The sequence below is a fragment of the Calypte anna genome, chromosome 11 (genome assembly GCF_003957555.1).
Source record: "Calypte anna isolate BGI_N300 chromosome 11, bCalAnn1_v1.p, whole genome shotgun sequence".
Taxonomy (NCBI): domain Eukaryota; kingdom Metazoa; phylum Chordata; class Aves; order Apodiformes; family Trochilidae; genus Calypte; species Calypte anna.
The window spans coordinates 2,843,053-2,865,603 of NC_044257.1; the positions used below are offsets into that span (position 1 = coordinate 2,843,053).

Below are 22,551 nucleotides of genomic sequence, written 5' to 3' on the forward strand. Positions count from 1 at the left end.
AAAATGCAAACCCGTAGGCCGACTGTTGGTGGTGCTGTGGGTAGGGTTCCATGTGAGGGTTAGGGCCAGCCAAAGTTTTCGGTGGTCACTCGTTGCATTTGTTTGCCAGTCCCAAATGTACGGACTGTTGCATCCCCACTGAGCGATAGGGGAGAATGGCCGCTTCGGGCTGGTAGATTCAAGGTTTGTGGGAAAACGCTAATCCGTAGGCCAACTGTTGGTGGTGCTGTGGGTAGGGTTCCATGTGAGGGTTAGTGCCAGCAAAACTTTTTGGTGCTCACTCTTTGCATTTGTTTGCAAGTCCTGACAGTTCGGACTTTCTTGGGCCCCATTCAGCGATAGGGGAAAATGGCCTCTTTGGACTGGTAGATTCAAGGTGTTTGGTAAAACACAAACCCGTAGGCCAACTGGTGGTGGTGCTGTGGGTAGGGTTCCATGTGAGGGTTAGGGCCAACCAACGTTTTCAGTGGTAACTCTTTGCATTTGTTTGCCAGACCTGAATGTTTGGAGTTTTTTGACCCTATTCTGTGACAATGGAAAATGGCAGCTTCGGGCTGGTAGATTCAAGGTTTGTTGTAAAACACAAACCCGTAGGCCAACTGTTGGTGGTGCTGTGTGTAGGGTTCCATGTGAGGGTTAGGGCCAGCAAAACTTTTTGGTAGTTACTCTTTGTAGTTGTTTGCCAGTCCCGAATGTTCTGACTTTTGGGACCCCATTCAGCGATACGGGAAAATGGCCGCTTTGGACTGGTAGATTCAAGGTTTGTGGCAAAACGCAAACCCGTAGGCCGACTGTTGGTGGTGCTGTGAATAAGGTTCCATGTAAGGGTTAAGGACAGCCAAAGTTTTCGGTGGTCACTCTTTGCATTTGTTTGCCAGTCCCGAATGTTTGGTCTTTTGGGACCCCACTCAGCGATAGGGGAGAATGGCGTCTTTGGGGTGGTAGATTGAAGGTTTGTGGTTAAACACAAAGCCGTAGGCCGACTGTTGGTGGTGCTGTGGGTAGGGTTCCATGTGAGGGTTAGGGCCAGCCAAAGTTTTCGGTGCTCACTCTTTGCATTTGTTTGCCAGTCCTCAATGTTCCGAGTTTTTTGACCCCATTTAGCGAATGGGGGAAAATGGCTGCTTCAGGCTGGTAGATTCAAGATTTCTGGTAAAACACAAACCTGTAGGCCGACTTTTTGTGGTGCTGTGGGTAGGGTTCCATGTGAGGGTTAGGGATAACCAAACTTTTCATTGGTCACTCTTTGCATTTGTTTGCCAGTCCCCACCATTCGGACTTTTGGGAACCCATTCAGCGATACGGGAAAGTGGCCCTTTGGACTGGTAGATTCAAGGTTTCTGGTAATACGCAAACCCGAAGGCCTACTGTTGGTGGTGCTGAGGGTAGGATTCCATGTGAGGGTTACAGCCAGCAAAATTTTTTGGTGGTCACTCTTTGCATTAGTTTGCCAGTCCTGACCGTTCGGAGTTTTTGGGACCCCATTCAGCGACAGGGGAAAATGGCCACTTTAGGCTGGCAGTTTCAAGGTTTGTGGCAAAATGCAAAGCCGTAGGCTGACTGTTTGTGGTGCTGTGGGTAGGGTTCCATGTGAGGGTTAGGGTCAGACAAAGTTTTCGGTGCTCACTCTTTCCATTTGTTTGCCAGTCTAGATTATTCCGACTTTTGGGACCCCATTTAGCGATAGGGAAAAATGGCCGCTTCAGGCTGGTATATTGAAGGTTTGTGGTAAAACACAAACCTGTAGGCCGACTGTTGGTGGTGCTGTGAATAGGGTTCCGTGTGAGGGTTAGGGCCAACCAAAGTTTTCAGTGGTCACTCTTTGCATTTGTTTGCCAGTAGTGACCGTTCGGACTTTTGGGACCCCATTCAGCGACAGGGGAAAATGGCCGCATTAGGCTGGTTGATTCAAGCTTTTTGGTAAAATGCAAACCCGTAGGCTGACTGTTGGTAGTGCTGTGGGTAGGGTTTCATATGAGGGTTAGGGCACACCAAAGTTGTTGGTGGTCACTCTTTGCATTTGTTTGCCAGTCCAGAATGTTCGGAATTTATTTACCCCACTCAGCGATAGGGGAAAATGGCCGCTTCGGGTTTGTAGATTCAAGCTTTTTGGTAAATGCAAACCCGTAGGCCGACTGTTGGTGGTGCTGTGGGTAGGGTTCCATGTGAGGGTTAGGGCCAACCAGAGTTTTCAGTGGTCACTCTTTGCATTTGTTTGCCAGTAGTGACCGTTTGGACTTTTGGGACCCCATTCCGCGAAAGAGGAAAATGGCCGCTTTGGGCTGGTAGATTCAAGGTTTGTGGCAAAACGCAAAACCGTAGGCCGACTGTTGGTGGTGCTGTGGGTAGGGTTCTATGTGAAGGTTAGGGCCAGCCAAGGTTTTCAGTGGTCACTCTTTGCATTCGTTTGCCAGTCCCGACCGTTCGGACTTTTGGAACCCCTTTCAGCGATAGGGGAGAATGGCCGCTCCGGGCTGGTAGATTCAAGGTTTATTGAAAATGCAAACCCGTAGGCCGACTGTTGGTGGTGCTGTGGGTAGGGTTCCATGTGAGGGTTAGGGCCAGCCAAAGTTTTCGGTGGTCACTCGTTGCATTTGTTTGCCAGTCCCATATGTACGGACTGTTGCATCCCCACTGAGCGATAGGGGAGAATGGCCGCTTCGGGCTGGTAGATTCAACGTTTTTGGGAAAATGCTAATCTGTAGACCAACTGTTGGTGGTGCTGTGCGTAGGGTTCCATGTGAGGGTTAGGGCCAGCCAAAGTTTTTGGTGCTCAGTCGTTGCATTTGTTTGCCAGTCCAGACCGTTCGGACTTTTGGGACCCCATTCAGCGATAGGGGAAAATGGCCGCTTCGGGCTGGTAGATTCAGGGTTTGTGGCAAATTTCACACCCATAGGCCGACTGTTCGTGGTGCTGTGGGTAGGATCCTCTGTGACGGTTAGGGCCAGCCAAAGTTTTCGGTGGTCACTCTTTGCATTTGTTTGCCAGTCTCGAATGTTCGGACTTTTGGGACCCCATTCAGCAATAAGGGAAAATGGCTGCTTCGGGCTGGTAGATTCAAGGTTTGTGATAAAACACAAAGCCGTAGGCCGACTGTTCGGGGTGCTGTGGGTAGGGTTCCATGTGAGGGTTAGGGCCAGAAAAGTTTTCGGTGGTCACTCTTTGCATTTGTTTGCCAGTCCCGAGCGTTCAGGCTTTTTGGGACCCCATTCAGCAATACGGGAAAATGGCTGCTTCAAGCTGGTACATTCAAGGTTTGTGGCAAAACACAAAGCCGTAGGCCGACTGTGGTGCTGTGGGTAGGGTAGGGTTCCATGTAAGGGTTAGGGTCAGACAAATTTTTCAGTGGTCTCTCTTTGCATTTTATTGCCAGTCCAGGCCGTTCTGACTTTTGGGACCCCATTCGGCAGTAAGGGAAAATGGCCGCTTCGGGCTGGTAGATTCAAGGTTTGTGGTAAAACGCATGGTCTGTAAAGAAGCTTTCAACAAGTGGTCTTACGGTCTCCTTTTCATGCTCTTTATGTATCTTACATGCATTCGAAAAAATTGCTCTTGGAAGTTCTGCTTAATTCTCAAATGTTTCTTTATTGTTTTCCTCTAAAGCAGAATTGCTGTCACTTGTCATTTCAGAAATTATTTCAATCTTTGGGTGATATTCCTCCTGCAAAGGTAGAAAATATAATTGAAAATAGATTAGTCTTGATGTAAAAGCTAAAAGGTGGGTAAATACCTTTTGGATCCACATCCCAGCTCTCAGTGTTGATGTGCTGTTCTACCCCAATGTATGCCTTTCACGCTCTGCCTCTTTGTTGATGAACCTTGGGTTTGCTATTAGCTCTGGCATCAGCCATAAACTGACCATCAATTATTAACAGTTTAGAAAATGAAAACCTGGCAATAAATCAATGTGCTGGGTTGGTCCTATTGCTTTACCTCCAAGCAGAAGGACCTCGCTAACATCTTTAGCTGACTTGGGCTAGAAACTGAACACCCTTCAGAGCATGAGAACTGTTAACAAGTGCTCCCTCATTAATTCTCTTATCTTACATTAATTAGAAGCTTTTTTAGCCAAGACCTTTTGCAACACTGTGACAAGAGCAAATAGATTCCAGTCTCACAAGGACTGCAGGAAAAGATTGCATTGTCTTGGGGAGGGACTTGTGCAAACTTGCACTGGATCCTTGCTTTATCTCTAGCAAGGCAAACATGAGCCAACATCAGCAGAAGACTTAAAGCTGCACTTTTGTCTTTGCTGTTTTCTCTTTTCTTGTTTTCTCTTCTGTTTCTGTTTCTAGGCTTTTGCTGGGCAGCTCAGTTTGTGCACAGCACAACATGACTGTTGGCATGAATTGTATCTGAGTGGCCTGCATTGGAGCAGAGAAGTTTCAATCTGTGTTTTCAGTTGAAAACTCTGACTTTATTCAGTAGCAGGCAATTTGTTCTATCTATTCAGTCCTTTGCAGAACAGTAATACTGGTAAAGTATATTTTAAGTGTAACCTTCATCAAAACACTACCAAGAAATTAATCTTATTTAAGTGTTGCATTACTTGATCTTAGCTTTTCATTCTCCTGGTTTTGCAAGACAGTAATATAAAAAATAAAAATAAATAAGTACAAATGGATAAAGATGTGCTGAAACTGCCTTAGTTTAGAAGTAAAGATCTGCCTTAGTTTATAAATGCATAATTGATTGCATCTCCCAAAACAGCATTCCACAATTTACATTATCCTCAGTTTGCAAAACATTTGTAAATGTGTTTAGGGAAGCTTTATCACTGGAATTCATAAAAATCTTACCTTTTGAATGAGTATTTCCTCTTCTGGGGAAAATGCATTTACATCTTCTAAATCAGGCAGTTCCTGTGGATAGTCACAAGATCATAAATCAGTGGATTAACCAGTAAAATACATCTCTGGCTCATTAGGAATCTTCCTCAAAGGAACAGCCAGAACACAGCACTGGCATCTATTAAGGACGTGTGGGAAGAGGAAAATTCATCTGTCTCCAGAAAGATCAGGTGGGAAAGCAATAACCTTAACTGCAGACTGAATGCTGTTTTCTGCTATGCTGTGTGATTGTGAAAATAATAATTAAAAATGGAAGATAAACAGCAAGGTATGAACAGAATTTTAAAAGCAAACATGGTTTATGTCTGTGAGCTGTTTCTTATCTATTCAATAGACAATCTCAACTGCAACCCACCTGGATGGGGCCTACAAACAACTCTGGGATGGGACTTTTTACACAGGTGTGTAGTGAGAGCACAATGGTTTAAAACTTGAAGAGGGGAGATTTAGATTAGATGTTCTTTGCTGTGAGGGTGGTGAGACACTGGAACAGGTTGCTCAGGGATGCTGTGAATGTCCCCTCCCTGGAAATGTTCAAGTCCAGCTCCTTGTTCTCCCTAGTAAAATACTCACCCCCACACTGGGCCACATTCACCTAGGCAGTTATTTTAGCATTAATACATCTTTACCTACAAGAAATCAGGGAGAGGGCTTTTGACATGAGTGTGTAGCGAGAAGACAAGAGGAAATGGTTTCAAACTTGAAGAGGGGAGATTTAGGTTGGACATTAGGAAGAAATTCTTTAATTTGAGGGGGATGAGACACTAGCACAGGCTGCCCAAGAAGCTGTGGCTGCCCCATCCCTGGCAGTGTTCAAGTCCAGGTTGGATGGGGCTTGGAGCAACCTGGGCTGGTGGGAGGTGTCCCTGCCCATGCAGGGGGTTGGGACTTGATGAGCTTTAAGGTCCCTCCCAACCCAAACCATTCTATGATCTATGGTTTACAGGGAACACCCAAAAAGATCTTCAGTCTACCTGAAGCTGTTTATCAGTAAACTCTGCTACTGTGAAATACAGCTAATAAAACAATGTTTCACTGTGAACTTGTCACGCTTAGGGATATAGAACTGGTAGCTTGCTGTGAACTGTTTTTCCTCAAACAGGTCCAATCATTTCAGGTTTCCACTAGAAAATGGGATCTAAGACAACTGCCACTTGCTGATGTGAAAGCAAAAATAGAGAGCAGGCATACAAAATCACAGGTAGAAAGCAATACCTTTTTGCTTTTTTTTACCTTTTGGTAAAACCATATCTTACTGGTTTTTTGGTGTAAGAATTCTGTAGGCAGCTGCTTTGTGTGGTAGTTAACAGAAACATCTACCCTGTACTGTCTTGCATGGTAGAGATTATTACAGGTTTAAAATTACCAAATGAAATGTCTGCTTCATTATATGCTTGTAGCTAGTGCAGCATGTCCTGAAGTCATGTCATTTTATTACAGTATCATTAAAAATGTTCCAACTAAGATGTGAGCCTAATGTCAGTGGGTGGAACCTGATGTGAGATGTTCCAGTCAGCAGGGTGCATTGGCAGCTCACACCAAAATCCCTTACTACAACTTTTCCCTGTTTTAGGTACACAGAATGTGATTCAAGCAGCATGTGCAGCAACACGGGCTTGTTTCTGCTTGAGAGGGATGTCACAACCCCTGCATGACAAATCCTCCTCCACTCTTCTCCCATATATTGCTGAGACATCTACTGATGCCAGGATAGGAACAGAGACCACAGGGCTACTCCAGAGCTTCTCACCAGTGGTCTCTTCACAGCCATCCCCTGCTATGTCAGCTCTGAGCTTCTTTGGGAAATCTGCAATCATGTAAGTACTGGAGTGTGCTCCCAGAAGCTCTTTCCATCAAGGAATGTCAGAATGTTGGAGAATGCAGTAGCACAGACCACTGAAATGGGGATTAATACATGGTTTGGGTTGGATTTCCTGATGTAGAATTAGAATAGTTACCTTTTTTATGTGTCAAAAGAAACTCCATGCGTGTGTGCTGAAGAGTTACTCTTAATGACTTGAAAGTTTTTCCATGCTATGCTGCCAGACAGCACCCAGATAAAAAAAAAACCAACCCTGAATCTACAAGATGTTCACATGGTGGCTACCTACATACAGTATCAGTATTTATTTAAAACTTTTATTTCAGACCCAGCTCATCAAATGATATATATCTACTTCGAACTACTGCTCTCCTCTGTCCTTGTTAAACTTATTATTAAACCCAGCCAAACAGGAGGATGCAGCAGTAAGCAGGGGGTTGAGCACTTTGGGAACAAGATGGAATTTTTTTCCTGTGAAATTAAATCACAGAAAAGATACAAGTGGGTTTTTTCTGAAACATGCCAACAAGAATTTAGTTAACAATGGCAGTGGGAGAGATGGAAGAGCATATTAAGCACTCTGGGAAATCATAAACTCAGAAGTTATTGTAGTTAAGTGATAATCTGACACTGTTAGTTTAGCAGCATAATTTGGACATATTGAACAGGTCTCCTTTGAAGTGAGACTATTTTTCAGTGGTGTCTCAGTCCTCCTCAGGGTTAGATGTGTTTAAACATGATTAAATGTCCGTGTCATCAGATAGGCATCTTAGATAAGAGAAGACCATATTAAAAATGTCAGTTGCTTATTATATACCTGAATAATGCACATTCTGTTTTCTTGGAAATATCCCTAAAAGTTACATTTTGAGAATTAGTTAGGAATACCTAATACTTCTAGCTAGCATTTACAGTGAGTGGGTGGCTATTTCTTCCTTGCTCTTTTTCTGCCATACTTTAAATTTTCAACTGCATATTTCATTTGAGTTTTACCTGAAAGGATGCACATGTCCACTACATTCTTTTTGTTGTGATTTCCAATTTTCAAATGAGAATCCTCATAAACTTTCTCATTTCCTTTCCTTTCTCATTTCCTTTCCTCTTTTCCATTTCTTTTCCTTTCCTTTCCCATTTCCTTATTTCCTTTCCAGTCTCCTTTTCTTTTCCTTTTCTTTTCCTTTCTCATTTCCTTTCCATTCTCCTTTCCTTTCTCCTTTTCTTTTCCTTTCTCTTCTCCTTTTCCTTTCTCATTTCCTTTCCATTCTCCTTTCCTTTCTCCTTTTCTTTTCCTTTCTCTTTTCCTTTTCTTTTCCTCATTTCCTTTTCTTTCTCCATTTCTTTTCTCTTTTCCTTTCTCTTTTCCTTTCTCCTTTTCTTTTCCTTTTCTTTTTTCCTTCTTTTCTCATTTCCTTTCCATTCCCCTTTCCTTTCTTTTCCCCTTTCCTTTTCCTTTTCCTTCCTTCCTTCCTTTTCTTTATAGTAGGCCTTTTTGAGAACCCTTATCATATAGTTTTATTAGCTAGGATATTCAAATAAATAATTTGAAGGAGATAATATCCAAACTTGAACTTCCCAAATTTGAAACCAATACATACATCAAGATCAAGTTTCTTCAGTGTCTCCAGTTTGATCTGTTCCTTTTCAGCAGATCCATCCAGTTCAGGAAGCTTGGTCTTTTCCATAGCTTCCTTCTCTCTTGGTAGATCTAAAAACATAAACAAATAATCAGATGCCAAGAATTAAATGAGGAAAAGACCTTCTACATTGCAACAGCAAGCACTGCAAAACCTGATTGCTGGGGACCTGACTCCCACTAAAGCATTCACAGCTGAATCCTGCTCTTTGTCTTTCCACCATATTCTCAGTCTCCCTCACATTATAGAAATAAATCTTTGCATTTTGCAGTAAGGTATTCCACAAACCTAGAAAAGCATTTTCCATCTGTTAAGGCAGAAGTTACACCTCTAGAGTGATGGGCAACTTCTGAACAGTTTATGTGGGAGCAAGAGAAGCCTGTAAGCTCTCCCACTCTGTCACTAAGTGTGGCTTGTATGAAAAGTGGGATTCCACCTTTACGTAGCAGAAGTTGAACGTTGAGCCCTCAGAATTTTGTGTGTGTGTGTTGTATTTAAAGAATACTTAATCCAGAAAAACTTGTTTTCCAACTAGTCACTGGGACAGTCGAATGGGATATTTTTATCTGTGCAGAAGTTGGTTTGAATCAAAGGCAGAGGCAGTGCTACACTCAGCTTGGCTCATTCTCTGTGTACATTACCCTCTATCTGCTCATTGAAGCTTGAGTGATTGAAAGCATCTAATTCTTGTGCATCCACTTGTCTTCTAGCAGGGATGTTTCCTGGTGGGAAATCTGTGCTATTTCCCCTGTTTGGTAAAAGTGTTATCACTTCATCACAGGCATAAAAGCTTTTGTTTGTAAATTTCTCAGTCTTCTCCTGAGTTTCTCTCTTTTCTGACATAAAAGTATCTGATGTATTAGAATTTCCATTCCTCACATCCGAATTTGCAGGTGCTCCTACCAAGAAAGAAATTAATTAAAACCATGACTCATTACAAATATCCAAGCTTTACTACATGGTCTTAACAGCTTTGGCTGAAATATGCATAAAAACCTCCTACTTTGTGTGAGCAGCTCTTCATGGACCAGTAGTCCTCCCAAGTCTGCAGCAATGTTGTGGGGTTTGCTGCAGGTTTTTGCACCTGGCTTCTCTGTGAAGGGCACAGGAGCTTGAAATGCTGGCACTGAAAGCAATTTTAAGGCTTTGTGTTTCATCAGCAGTGAGAAAAGTGATGATTACTTAAAATTGCTCTGGTTAATCAAAGGTGCACCAAGACTAATACAAGTATTTAGTATGGGAAATGAAGACTCATGAGCAGAAATTCCAAATATTGCATCAGCCTACTTTTAAACAGTCAAACTGAAGCAGACACAGACATCTTCCAAAATATCATCCACAAACCTTCTAGGATATCTGTTGTATCTCCAGTTCCACCTGTTGCACTTGCACCACTTTCTTCCACATACTTTTGTCTTTTATTTTCCTCTGCTTTTCGCCTGATTGCTGCTAAAGCATTGATGCTATCTTGGATTTTTTTCCTCTCTTTGGTTTCCCATTTTTCCCTTTCTGCCTTCTCAGCTTCACTCCCTCCAACAGCCCAGGCTTCTGCACAGGCTCTAATGAAGACAAAACCTCACTCTTAATATAGCTATAATAGCCCATCTTGATAATTAAAGATAATTTTAAAACAGTAATCAACAGCATAAAATAGCTGCAAGAGGGGAAAAGAAAAACCAACCAGCCCATATACTTATGTTTTTATAAAAAAATAAATCTTATATAAATCTTAAATAAATAAAAAATAAAACTGCAACAAGAAAAGAACCACAATAGCCAAATGCTTTTGATGACCCTATCAGAGATCTGCCAGGAGTACTGATCTCAGCTCTGCTTTTCCAGACTTTAGTTTATTGAAATCGGGATTTACCTCTGGTCTGCAGACTTGGTGTAAAAGAATTCTGTTCAATAATTATTCCTCTTGTGCAAAAAATACATGTTTTTTTCCTAGGTATGTTAGATATGGAGCTCCATAGCACAATACTTTCATAGTCAAAGTCATCCACCCTCAATAAATTATACAGGTCAGTCATTCCTTTCATGACAATATTGATAAAAATTAGATGAGTGGTCATTAGCACTTGAGGTTTATTACTGTATAAAGAGGATGGCTCTGGTTCTTACCTATCCTTTGGAAAAACTGGTCTGTCATCCAGATATGTGAGTTGTTTTAGTCGAACAATAAGTGTTTTCCTATAATTAGCAATTTTCCTTATCACTTCATTTCCCATCAAATTCAGCACATGCTAGAGAGACAAGGGAGACAATTTTTCAAGTTGAATAGCAAAGAAATCCTGACCTGGATATGCACTTTCTCTGTAATTTTAAAAAAGAAGAGGTCAATAAAACATCTTGGGTGCTACAGGAAAAAAAAAAAACAACCAACCAACCAACTGAAGAAAAGATGTTTAACAACATTACTTTTAGATCAATACTGGTTGTGCACTGTACCCAACAAAACCATTTAATGGGATTCACTCCTACACAGGCCACCCTCAGTAAAATTCAGCTTACCAAATTGGGCATAGTCTCCAGAACAGTTATAATATTTGGATCACTGAGATTGTTGTGGGAAAGATCAAGGACAGAAATACTTGGGCATTCTTGCAAGTGCTGTATGTCTTCCACTGTCTGTAACTTGTTGTGAGCTATCTGCAGAGTCTGCAGGACTTTCAGGCATGCTGTCAGGCAAGAACAGCACAAGGAAAGCAAAGGTAAGAAGCATTGCTACACAAAGGGCTTTCTGGAACACTTAAAAAACTGCACTGTCCAAATATTTTTTCCCTTGAGTTTGTTGTTCTCTTCTATGTACTTCTTGGCTTGGCCAAAAACTGGTTTCTTCACCATGGAGGGAAAAAACTAGTTGTTTGGTTTTAGGAGAGTGGTTGTTTCCAATTCATGTTTCAAACTAAACAGTTATACAAAAAGCAAGAGCTTGTGTTTAAAATTATTCCCAATGAGTAAGAGAGGAATTCTTTTTGTTTGTTTGTTTTCTGCTGAAGGTGGAATAAATCCTTTAACAGACATGAAAGATTTGATAATCATGTCTACAACTGGCAGAGCACATTGTAACTGGTGAAAACTGCACTGCCAAGCTGTCTGCAGCACAGATATTACTGAGATTGTATTAACAAGTGAGGAAAACCAACTTCATTGTCCTAGGTATGCAAATGACAGTAATCACTATATCTTTGCTGTTTTCTCATCTATTTCAATTGCAAAATACAGAGGTTTGACTCTTCAACAGAAACCTTGTGGACTTTGATACCAAAGGGATATTGCGCAAAATTTTACCATTATTAAAACCCCTTTGAAACTAATGCCACTAATAATATAGTTCAGGAATATAAAATACAGGTTAAAACATGTTGCACCAACAGTTCTTACAGAGCTTCTCAATGGTCTTAACATAGTTGTTACTGATGTTGAGGGAATCCAGTTTCTTTAAGGGTTCAAGGTTCTCTATTTTGCTAATTAAATTGATTTGCAAGTAGAGGCAACGAAGCTCTGTCAGAGCCTCCAAGTTCTCAATTTTTGATAAGCAGTTGCCTTCCAGCCATAAACACTTCAACCCAGTGTACTCTTCAAGGTTCTCCAGGCGGTCAAATCCTGCAGATAAAAAAAAAAACAAAAAAAAAACGGTATTTTAAAATGAAATAGCTTTGGCTGAACACAAGTCTTTCAAAAAGCAAATTTCATTAGACCAGTGCTGCTGAAACAGTCTGTGAGAAAACTTGCATGCAAGATGCTGCCACTGTTTCCACTAAATTAATAGCACTGTACCTAATGGGCCCCAAATTAGATGTACCTGTTCTGGTCTGTATCTTGTGCAGCCCTTTAGATGCTCTAATAATACACAGCAGGAAAATAGCAAAACCGAGGCCAAATTCAGAAGGTAGATTTTGCATTTTAGATTTAAACCATTTTCTTGCTAACCTGAAGCAGCTAACCACATCACTCAAAAAAATTGCTCAAATGTCAGAAAAGGATGATCTGTGTTCATTCTAGCAACTGCTTTGTCTTTGTGCAGCAAGACCTTACTGTTTGTTTTCTTCCTGACCATTTTTATTTGGCAATAAAAAGGTCCCCAGAGCTGGAAAACAGCTTTGTACCAACTCATTCAAGAAGAAATATATATATTTTGCTCTAAATGCAACCCAGACCAGTATATAAGACATTTTTCAGAGGCTACTGTTTTGGAAAAAACCCCAAAGTGTCCTTTGGTCCCCATTACTCCTTTGAATGACTCCACAAAGTTATTAGGTCTGGAATCCATTTATTTTTCTACCTTCATCTTGACTCATTTTGTTTCACAGTTTCATTATTCTATGAAATTAAATTTTGTTGCTAATTTAAAAGACTAAAACTCCGGTCAGCCATAAACTAGATTCTCTGCTAAAATTCTACTTAGAATAATAGATCTACACAGTCATGTCCACATCATACCTTTGTAATGCAAGTAAAGAGTATCATTTAAGTATGGGGTCCAGTATAACTTCTGCTCTTTACAGATGTCTCGCAGAATCTTTTTTGTCATTCTGAAATAATAGGGGGAAGCAAAAGAAAAAATTTATTTCAGTGCACATTCAGAAATCTTTGGTTTGGTAACAGCTTTCAATGAAACACAATTACTAGTTCTTCAAGAGAAACAAATATACCTTTCAAGAGAAATATATTTGTTTCAAGAGAAATAAATTTCATCTTTCAAGATCTATCCTCAAAATTTAAAACAGTTTTCTAGAGTGGCTTTCCAGTTCTACCTGTTTGAAGTATGTTCCCAGGCAAAAAAAGCCAACAATCAAACAAAAAAGAGTATGTAGGAAAGTGGGTAGGGAATTAGAGTTTATTTTCTTGAAAAAGAACAGCATGCTTCTTAGAATATTGTTCCTTCCTCTCCAGTTCTTGTCTCCATTCCTTGCTGCTGTGCTGCCTGACATATATATTGGTGGCATAGCAAGATTTTTCTCAGACTAGAAAAATCAGTGATTATTAACCTAACATTTTGATGAAATGCTGGCTCTGAAATAGCACTTCAGGCAGTATTAATACACAGCTGTGACTGGCTTAGGAAGGGCACAGAAAACTAATACTACCTCTTCAGCTGCAATTGCTTAATACATGTATGTGCATAGAGCACTGGGTTTGCATTTCATGGAAATGGCAGTTCCTGAGCAGGGACCTTGCAAAGAGTGACACGACACTGCTTTTGGAGGAAAGGTGTCCTGGGCTACATAAAATTCAGTAATATTATAGACAAGAAATTTGGGAACCCATCAGAAAAACCACTAAGCAAAAATATTCCAAAGCAGAAAATAGCTATATCTTCATGTTTGGAAAGATTAGATCCTGTAAAGCAAAATTCCAAAATAAAACTTCCAGTAGGTATTCCTCACATAAAAGAATATTGCAGAAGTACAACGTTGTATGTTCAAAAATTATTTTCTACTTCTAAATCCCATACTAACAACTTATACTGTATGTTTGTGGTCATAAGTATTTGTAGGACTAAAGCTGGTAATTCCTTGGCAGGAAGATATATTCAAATCAAAACCAAAACTTGAGTAAAGGCAGTGAAGATAAACCTTTCACAATGAATTTGCTTTTAGATTTATTTACTTACTAGACAAAAAATGTCAATATTGCTGGAGAACAAAACTCCAGCAATAGAAAATAAGACTGTCAACCTGCAACTTCCCTGTAAGTCAAACACCCCTGACATAAATCTCTGAAGGAATGAAAGATTTATAAACTTTGAGCAAAATCTGTAAATACACATAGTTTTCTTGTATTGCCAGACACAGGTATATAGCAGCATTTAATCAAAATATTAGCATCCTCAGGTACTTTATGGGATCATTAAATGTGTTCCTTCAAAGTATTATTTATCTTATATACAGTTATTATTCTCCATAAGAACTTAATTCTAAAGTGTACCAAGCTGATTAGCTGGGGATAATGTAGTTTTCTATGTAAGCAGAGTCAGATCTGCCTCCTGATAATTCAGTGATTTTCATTCCCTAGGCTTTAAAGGGCTGTGACTCTTTTTAACAGACCAGCTACATTATAATTAGCAGAAACATAATCTTTGGAAAATTTTTGCCACATAAGCAGGTACAGGAATTTGGGGGAATCTTATACATCACTGTGGAACTAGCTCACCTGACCAGACTTTCACAATATTATTGAACAGTATCAAATATGGGGTTTCATTTTATTGTTTGCTTACCAAGTTCTTTCTCAGAGATAACACAAGAATAATTCAATTTCACAGCAATTAATGAATGGCCATTGCAGCATATGCTGGACCAAAATCAGGGCCAGAGCTTACAAAGATGTGTCTTATTGTTAACTTTCTGAGGTACTTCTGGATATCATCTGCTAAAATCTATCTTGACAGCTTTCATATTTACACTGTGGTGAATTAATGCAATGCATTGTCTGAATTGATGCTAAGAAATGGTCAAATCTACAGATAAATTACTTCCACAAGTTTGCATCATTTTCTCCAGCTCCATTAAGCAGAATGCATCATGTAGGTAGAATGTAGCTGGTTACTGCTACCATAGAACACCAGCTGTGCAGTGTCTGGAAATATCCCCAATTCCTGATTTAGTGATTATTCTCCAATTCATCCTCAAAATTATTCTTTGGAATTAAGATTAAAATGTAGAGCAGCAAGATTCCCACTGACTTCAGCAGTGCCACGATTTAAAGAGAAAACATCCACAAAAAAATTATTACCTGACACAGCCCCTTTTTTCTTCTGTGCTTTGGTTGACCAAGCTGGTTACTGATTTGTGATCACCATAGGATTTTTGTTCATTCTGTTTATCTGTGCCAGGCATGGCTTCCTCTTGAGCTTTAACATCTTTGTCAGCAGGAAAACAAAATTGCAGTTTAACAGCATGAGAGGGGAAAAGGTGTCACATTGGCAATAACTTTAAGCACTTGAATATGAAATTCAAGAAAAGAGGTGTTCTAAGGAAGATTTTTATGATGTTTTTAATGAAAGGAAACTTAACTTTTTAAGGAGGCAAAGTAGCAAAATAAGTGGCAAAAAAAAAAATGTTGACATTTATTTTTTAGGTCTGGAAGTCAGGTAGTACCAATTTAGATTATTATAAAGGATAGTGACAATACACCAATGCTCTCACAGTCTTTAATGGCTGCTATAGATTATATTTAAGAAGCAGTAATTTGAGCTTGACAATACCACTAACTTTGTATGTAAAGAGACTCCAGTAATGGTCCATCTCAGTCATCACAAGCACTGTTTGATAGTCTGATAGATAGTTTGATAGATGACTTCCACTAATTTACCCTTTTGCATTCTCTGGATGGTATCTCCAGTGCTGTACTCACTCAAGCCATTTTTAGACCATCTTTGATTAATTGCATTTTCAGTATTCTTCTCCTCAGATTCTTGCTCTGCACATACAAGACTTTTAGTGCAAAAAAAAAAAAAGAGTGCAAACAAGAGGACTGTACCAGCTCTTTCAAATGCACTTGTAACTAAAACAGAGGTCAGGCTGCTGTGTGATTGCAAGAAAGCTAGAAGAAAAGCACAGGAACAGAAAAAAAAAAGCATAAGAAGATATCAACTGAGTTATGGGAAGTGACTTCAGCGGGAGAAAGAACGAACTCATATTGCAACCAGATAAGCAGATAAGACAGACTTGTTTTCTAGGGTTTATGTTCACTAAATGTTCCTGAATTCATCCTCATGAGCCAGCTGGAAGGGCTCACCTGTGCTGCCACAACTGCCTTCATTTTCTCTTTGGGCAGCTTTGGCACTGGTGTCATTCACAGCCTCTCCTGACACCTCTTGCACTGTGACCTCCTGTCCAAGGCCTTTGTTGGAGACACCGTTTTCTGGTTGCATTTTAAGATAAGTGATTTAGACATCAGCCAAACCAGTATTTGATTTCCAGGAAAAATATATGAAGACTTGAGTAGAACCTGTTACAGATAAAAAAGAGTAAATGATCAAGCGTCAATGATGGAGCCTGCAACCTGGGTCTTCTCACTATGGAGATACCAAAAGGCAGGGAGAGCTTACCCTAAATCCTGCCCGCAGCAGATCTCAGAGCAGAGAGGGCCGCGGCCGAGAAGCTCTCCCAAAGCTGCAGCAAGTCACTTATCCCGTTCCGCAGCCGGGCCGCTGAAGATGAAGCGATGTGGCTCCTCCCGGGCTCGGCCTGTCCCGGGGGTACCGCTCGCCCCCGCCCCGCTAGGGCCCAGGGGACACCCCCAGGGGAGTTCTGAGCTCCCCACAAGGGTTGAGGCTGCTCTTGCGTTTAACCCTGCTCTTTTTGCTGTTATATAGCCCGAGAGCTCTCTATTCAGGACTCGTGCTGCTCCGTTGCCCGTTAAACCTGCAACTCCTTTTACCTGACCCGAGACCCACGCTGGGCCGAGACTTCTGACCCGGACCTCGGCGCACGGGGCCTCTCCTGGCTGGCCCGCAGTACCTCGCAGGCACACAGGAGATGTCAACCGTGAGGGACGGGACAGGACGGAGCCGAGCAGAATCACCCCAGCCCAACTGCCGACAGCAGCCCCTGAGGTGCCGGTAGCCGCTCTCGGGCCCCAACCGCCGCCGTCGCCATGGAGACGCCGCGCACAAGGCCCATGAGGCCCCGCGGCCGCTCCCGGCAGCCCCGGTGGTGGCGGCGGCGGCGGCAGGCGAGGAGAGGGAGGCATCGTGGGAAGGTCGGGACCCAGCCCTTGTCCCGCCGCCGCCGCGGGAGACGCGACGGGCGAGTAGCGGCGTCTGGGCGAGTAAGAGCCCCACGGGGGTGTTGGCCTTGCGCGCGGTTGGTTTTCCTTCGGTACAGCCCAGTCGGGGCTCAGCGTGGGGACTCATCGGTAAGGGCGATGGTAGCGCGGTGTGGAGCGGAGCGAAGCGAAGCTGCCGGCTCTGACTGTGGCTCTGCCGGCGTTGGGTTTTGCGGTCTTTTTGAGAAATTCCGGCCTCGTAGGTGTGAAGCCCAGCGATGTGACAGTCATGCGGGGAGCTGGCAGTGTCTGGCCGTGAGGACAGGGCGTCCTGGGACAGGGTGAGGGATGTTCCTGGTAATAACGTTATCCTGCTGTCCCTGAGCTAGCGGGGGCTTTCCTGCCGCTTGCCGTGCTTGGAAGAGGCTGCTGTGTGTTTATCCCAGTGTTTATCCTGTGTGCTTATCCCAGCCTCTTTTGCAGGCACATCCTCATCTTCCAAAATGAGTTTTTCACATGTTGAGCTTTCCTCGTCTGCTTGGACTTGTTTTATTTGCAGTGTCACTGCAGCACGACTGACCAGGAGTTAAACCATTCAACAAGTGCTAAGCAGTAGCTAAACCAGGAAGGATGATTGATAGGCTTACCCAAATTTTAAAAGCAGGCTGAGTTGTGGTTTTTCTGTGCCAAAATGATGCTTGGGCTATAATGAGCTGAATCTCAAAAGTTTTGCATTCAGTCTGAATAGTTCGTGTGGCCCAAGAGGTGACTTATTTTTCTGTGTCTTATTTTTCTCCAGGCTTGTGGTCACCATGGCTGCAGTGGATCGTTTCTACCTCATGTACAGAGAGATCAGTCGTTCCTGCAGCTTTTACATAGAGGCCCTGGCTATAGTTGGAGCTTGGTACACAGTCAGGAAGTGTGCCTCTCTTGCCTTTGACACTTACAGCATGCTCAGGTTGCACGTGGTTCCAAAGCTGGGCGGTGAGATCGACCTTGTCAAGCAGTATGGAAAATGGGCCGTGGTCACTGGTAAGAAACTGAAGTTGTGTATTTGCTTATCTTCATCTCAGGTTGCAAGTTAAACCTGCTTGAGCAGTGGTTGTTTTTCAGTGCCTTACTAAATGCAGTTCCTTGCGAGATGGGCAGGCTCAGTGTGCTGACTGCCTGCTAGGAAGGGATCACAGCAATTTTTCCCCAAAATTGTAAGGTACACACAGAACACATACAAACGTAGACAGAGATGCAGGCAAAGTCCTTATTTTGCTGGGATCACAGCAATTTTTCCCCCAAAATTGTAAGGTACACACAGAACACACACTAGCATAGACAGAGATGCAGGCAAAGTCCTTATTTTGCTGGGATCACAGCAATTTTTCCCCAAAATTGTAAGGTGCACACAGAACACATACAAGCACAGACAGAGATGCAGGCAAGGTCCTTATTTTGCCATGGGCCTTTCACAGGTGCTCAAGTTCTTAAGCCAGGTTTAACTCATGTGCCTCTGACACACTCACCTTAAGTTAAGATTCTACTCTAAGCTCCCTGTTGTCACAGAAAATCTAAAACGTGTATGAGAGGGGGGGTTGCAGAAGGTTGTTAGTGACAACATTGTCTTTGGTGTGGCTTTGAGATCATTATAGTCAGTGCCTCGTGCCCTTCAGATAAGGGAGCAAAGCTGTAATTGTAAGAATTCTCAAAATAGAAGGCTGGGGCTGCTCTGATTTTCACTTGTTTTTTATAATTTATTGCAGGTAGCACAGATGGCATAGGGAAGGCATATGCTGAGCAACTGGCAAAGCGTGGTGTCAACATCATCTTAATCAGCCGGAACAAAGAGAAGCTGGAGGCTGTATCTAGGAGCATATCTGAAACCTATAAAGTCGAAACAGATTTCATAGTAGCTGACTTCAGCAAGGGGCGTGAGCCTTACCCAGCCATTAAGGAGGCTCTGAAAGATAGAGAAATTGGGATTTTGGTGAATAACGTGGGAATATTTTATCCCTACCCGGACTATTTTACCAATGTGTCTGAGGAGTTGTTGTGGGACATGATACACATAAATATTGCTTCTGCTAACATGATGATACATATTGTGCTGCCAGGCATGGTAGAGAAGAGGAGAGGGGCAATTGTGAATGTTTCTTCTGCATCCTGTTGTCAGCCAACACCAATGCTGACCATCTATGGAGCCTCTAAAGTAAGTTGGGGTGCAATGTTCAATGACACACACTGAAAAGTAGGTACATTATATTTTGGCTGTAAATGCATTCAGCAAGGATATCAGCAAGGAAAGATTTGGAGGGATTTCTTCAAATATCAGAGGTATTGCATGTAATCAGCATCAATACTGGGCTTTGAACCTGTGTTTGTATGATGTGTGAACTCCTAGCTGGTTCTAGGAGCAGTGTTACCCTCCTCAGAGGAACAGTGAAGCAGCAGTTCTGTGACCCATTGAAAGGATCAAGGATTTCATATCTCTTCTTCAGCTGAGTGGTGTATCAAGCTCCTTACACACTGGTATTTGGCAGTGAGAGGGGCTGCTGTCAGATTCCAGTCACTGCTGGGCGAAATCAAGCCACTGCTGCACCTCACAGCAAGGGACAGAAGGCTTCTTACACTTGTCTGTACCAATTTGGGAAGAAATGAAAACAACTTCTTCCCCCTGCCCAGTTAGTCTTCCTGAGGAGAGATCTAGTGAATAACAGGATGGGGCACCTGGGTGATGCTGGAAGTACAAATGCACATGAGGATTTGGATTTACACCTGATGACTTGCTGCTAAATCAACAACAGAGGTTGCCAGGTATCTAAACACAAGTAGTAATTGCTCCCAGCTGTTGGTTGTTGCTGTGGCCTAACCCCTGTGCAGCCTTAATCCTTGGACAGCTCTTGCCAGTACTTTTTTTTTACTGGAGCAAAACATGCTCTTATTACTGTGAGGTATAAAATTCCTTGCAGATTTTCTTCAGTGTGGAAACTGGCCTAAGATTGCTGTTGGAGTATCGTCCCTGCTTGGTTATGCTAAGCATATGTAGAACTGCTCTCTGAACTAAAACAATTTAAAGTTGAAATGAAAAAGAACAGAACAAACCCAAGTGTACCAAAGTTTCTTCCTTTAGCTGCCAGCATGAATCTAAATCCTAGATCAGAAATCCACTCTAAAGCCTGGCCTCTGTACAGTTACATTGACACAGAATTAATTAACATAAATTCTGGGGAAGATTTGTTGAATATAAATTCACCTGTAAATGGATTTAAAAATGGGACTTTTTGTCCTTTTGACCACTGAGTTAGCTTTGGAATGTTGCCTGCAATGCTTCCCAACTAAACAAGGTGTTTGTTTTAGATTTAATGAATGTTTGTGGTGTTATTAAGCAGAAATTGTCAGATTATGTTAAATTCACATCAGAGACTTAAGCAGATGCTTTGGCCTGCAAATTACTGAACTGTAGCAGGTTTTTAGCAAGCAAATAACAAAAAATAGAAACATTGGTAATACTTCAGAAATGTGTATTTTTATAGTATTTACTCAAGGTGGGTTTTTAGCTCATGTCTAGAATACACCCCAACTCTTCTGTAATTTTAAAACTGCCCTGAGGCTTGTTTTTTTATAAAAAAAAACCAAAAAACAAACCCAAAAAAACCAAAATATGCCTCTTTCTGCTTTTGTCTTTCTAGACCTACTTGGACTATTTCAGTAGAGCACTACATTATGAATATGCCTCTAAAGGAATTTTTGTTCAGAGTTTAACTCCATTCGTAATTGCTACAAAAATGGTGGCATGCAGCAGCACAACATCAAAGAGATCTTTCTTTTTTCCTTCTGCTGAAGAGTATGCAAGTCATGCCATTTCGACTCTTGGGTTATCTACAAGGACCACTGGCTACTGGAAGCATGCAATAAAGGTAATAGTATTCATTAAACTATTTCATGTTTGTCAGTACAAGTAAATAAGCTGTTTACTTTCTTAGGAGCCTGAATGACAACTATGCCCATATTCTGAGAGTACAATATAAAGGCATTGTGTCTGCCTTATATCCTCACTGTTCTGCTTGAGAAAATGTTACAGCATGCTTGTTTTTAGAATGTGAGAGTGAATCCAATTCCCACTTGAAATGTGCAGCAAAAATGGGGAAAGAAAAAGCTTTATTCAAAAACACACAGTATCTCATTTCACTGGTAGTGTTGCTAACTGGGCAAGTGTTTCACTGTTGTGTTTGAACAGAAATACCTTTTTTCAATCTTAACTTGCTAAGCCTGCTTCTAATTTGGGGAAGAGTGGGTAGGGAGGATGGAATAATAGCAGGAATAAAAGCCCACATTTTTTTCTTGACCTATGTGGTGGCAGGTCCTCTGTCTGTTAGGTTTTCATTTTTGGGGGCAGACTGTGGGCTCCAAAGTAACTTTATGAAAATTACTTACATCCCTAGTGGCTTTCTATAGCATTCTGTTGAGTAGTAGGAATTTTAAGTGGGAAGTAGTAACAAAGGAATAAAGAGATGGGAAAGATTCTAGGAAGATGTGGCAATTAAAGGAATTGAACAGTACTGCTGTTGTTGAACTTGAACCTTCAGGATTTATTTGCAGAACCCCCCTGTCCAGGTGCATGCACTACTGCCAAAATGGTTAAATATATATACTTCCAGGTGGTTGAATTTAAGGATTAGTTGCTGATGTTCAAGTAGGTCTTGCCTTACTCTTCTGATAACTTGAGAAACTGTTTAATTTCATAGAAAATGGAACAGATTAAAAGAGACTCCTTTTCTTTTGTCTCCCTGTGCCTCTCCACAGTTCACGCTGGGTGAACGCCTACCTGAATGGATCTGGGCATGGTTTGCACAGTATTTTGGCAGAATTATACGCAAGGAAGCTTTAACGTGCAAAGTGAAATAGGAACATTCAGATGTCCTGCATATTGAGTTTTGTATTTTGATCCCAGTGCTGCAACAATGTTCAGTGACACTCAGTGGATGTACTGTACCTTATGTATACCTTAGAAATCAGAACCCCTCTCAGTATCATTGTATTAAATAACTTCTCTGCCCCTTCATGTTTTATTTAAAAACACCTGTTTGTTTCCTGTGATAATAAAACAACTTCCTAAGGTTTTGATGGTGTATGATTTTAGTGCTTTTGTTAATATAAAAAGTATGGAGGTGCAAATGTACTTACTGGAAAGCATCTGCTATCATACACTGCTCCTATCCCTTTGCAGACTCTGGGAAGCTGTCCTTTACTTTTGCAACTGAAAGAGAAGGAACATTTTCTGTTACCACAGGCTCCTCACTCTGCTTCTGTCCTCTTACCCTGAAACACCAAACTAGTCTCTCCCTCACCCTCCTCAGGCGCTGCCTGACCGTCCCTGAGGTAACATACCCATCTTCAGTTTTCCCAGCAACAATCAGATACCTCCACGCTCAGCCACACCTGAATAATCACATTCCCAAACTCCCTCTCCAGAACACGGCTGCTCCGCTGCCCCCTCAACCCCTCCAGCGAGCGACACCTCCTCCTCACCCCTAC

General features: G+C 41.8%; 2 protein-coding genes and 1 long non-coding RNA gene across 6 annotated transcripts; 1 reads left to right on the top strand and 2 right to left on the bottom strand.

Moving 5' to 3' along the window:
• Positions 1-3,474: 3,474 nt before the first annotated feature.
• Positions 3,475-16,969, bottom strand: DNAAF1 (dynein axonemal assembly factor 1). The gene is made up of 12 exons (XM_030457468.1): positions 16,367-16,969; positions 16,054-16,266; positions 15,049-15,175; positions 12,754-12,845; positions 11,695-11,916; positions 10,822-10,988; positions 10,432-10,553; positions 9,652-9,866; positions 8,949-9,206; positions 8,269-8,378; positions 4,801-4,863; positions 3,475-3,662 (listed from the first exon to the last, which is right to left on the bottom strand). The coding sequence occupies exons 2-12, from the start codon at positions 16,187-16,189 to the stop codon at positions 3,567-3,569; spliced, it is 1,608 nt and encodes a 535-aa protein (XP_030313328.1). The 5' UTR covers positions 16,190-16,266; positions 16,367-16,969; the 3' UTR covers positions 3,475-3,566.
• HSDL1 (hydroxysteroid dehydrogenase like 1) lies at positions 16,958-22,138 on the top strand. 4 transcript variants are annotated; one of them, XM_030457470.1, is made up of 5 exons: positions 16,958-17,088; positions 17,825-18,057; positions 18,780-19,225; positions 20,706-20,933; positions 21,820-22,130. In XM_030457470.1, the coding sequence occupies exons 2-5, from the start codon at positions 17,838-17,840 to the stop codon at positions 21,919-21,921; spliced, it is 996 nt and encodes a 331-aa protein (XP_030313330.1). In that variant the 5' UTR covers positions 16,958-17,088; positions 17,825-17,837; the 3' UTR covers positions 21,922-22,130. The 4 variants fall into 4 exon arrangements, with proteins under 4 accessions (XP_030313330.1, XP_008499499.2, XP_030313332.1 ...); XM_008501277.2 differs by having other exon boundaries at positions 16,961-17,175; positions 21,820-22,138; XM_030457472.1 differs by having other exon boundaries at positions 16,971-17,084; positions 21,820-22,023.
• LOC115598924 lies at positions 18,820-22,543 on the bottom strand. The gene is made up of 3 exons (XR_003988013.1): positions 22,456-22,543; positions 22,201-22,273; positions 18,820-18,900 (listed from the first exon to the last, which is right to left on the bottom strand). It is a non-coding gene; the product is annotated as an uncharacterized LOC115598924 (long non-coding RNA).
• Positions 22,544-22,551: the final 8 nt, after the last annotated feature.

Coding starts and splice junctions, on each gene's coding strand:
- DNAAF1 (XM_030457468.1), bottom strand. CDS start 16,189: ATGCAACCAGAAAACGGTGTCTCCAACAAAGGCCTTGGACAGGAGGTC. Junction 11,917..12,753: donor TCTTTACTTGCATTACAAAG/GTATGATGTGGA, acceptor TTTTATCTGCAG/GATTTGACCGCCTGGAGAAC. Junction 8,379..8,948: donor CTTCAATGAGCAGATAGAGG/GTAATGTACACA, acceptor TTATGTTTTTAG/ATCTACCAAGAGAGAAGGAA.
- HSDL1 (XM_030457470.1), top strand. CDS start 17,838: ATGGCTGCAGTGGATCGTTTCTACCTCATGTACAGAGAGATCAGTCGT. Junction 18,058..18,779: donor AAAATGGGCCGTGGTCACTG/GTAAGAAACTGA, acceptor AATTTATTGCAG/GTAGCACAGATGGCATAGGG. Junction 19,226..20,705: donor CCATCTATGGAGCCTCTAAA/GTAAGTTGGGGT, acceptor TTGTCTTTCTAG/ACCTACTTGGACTATTTCAG.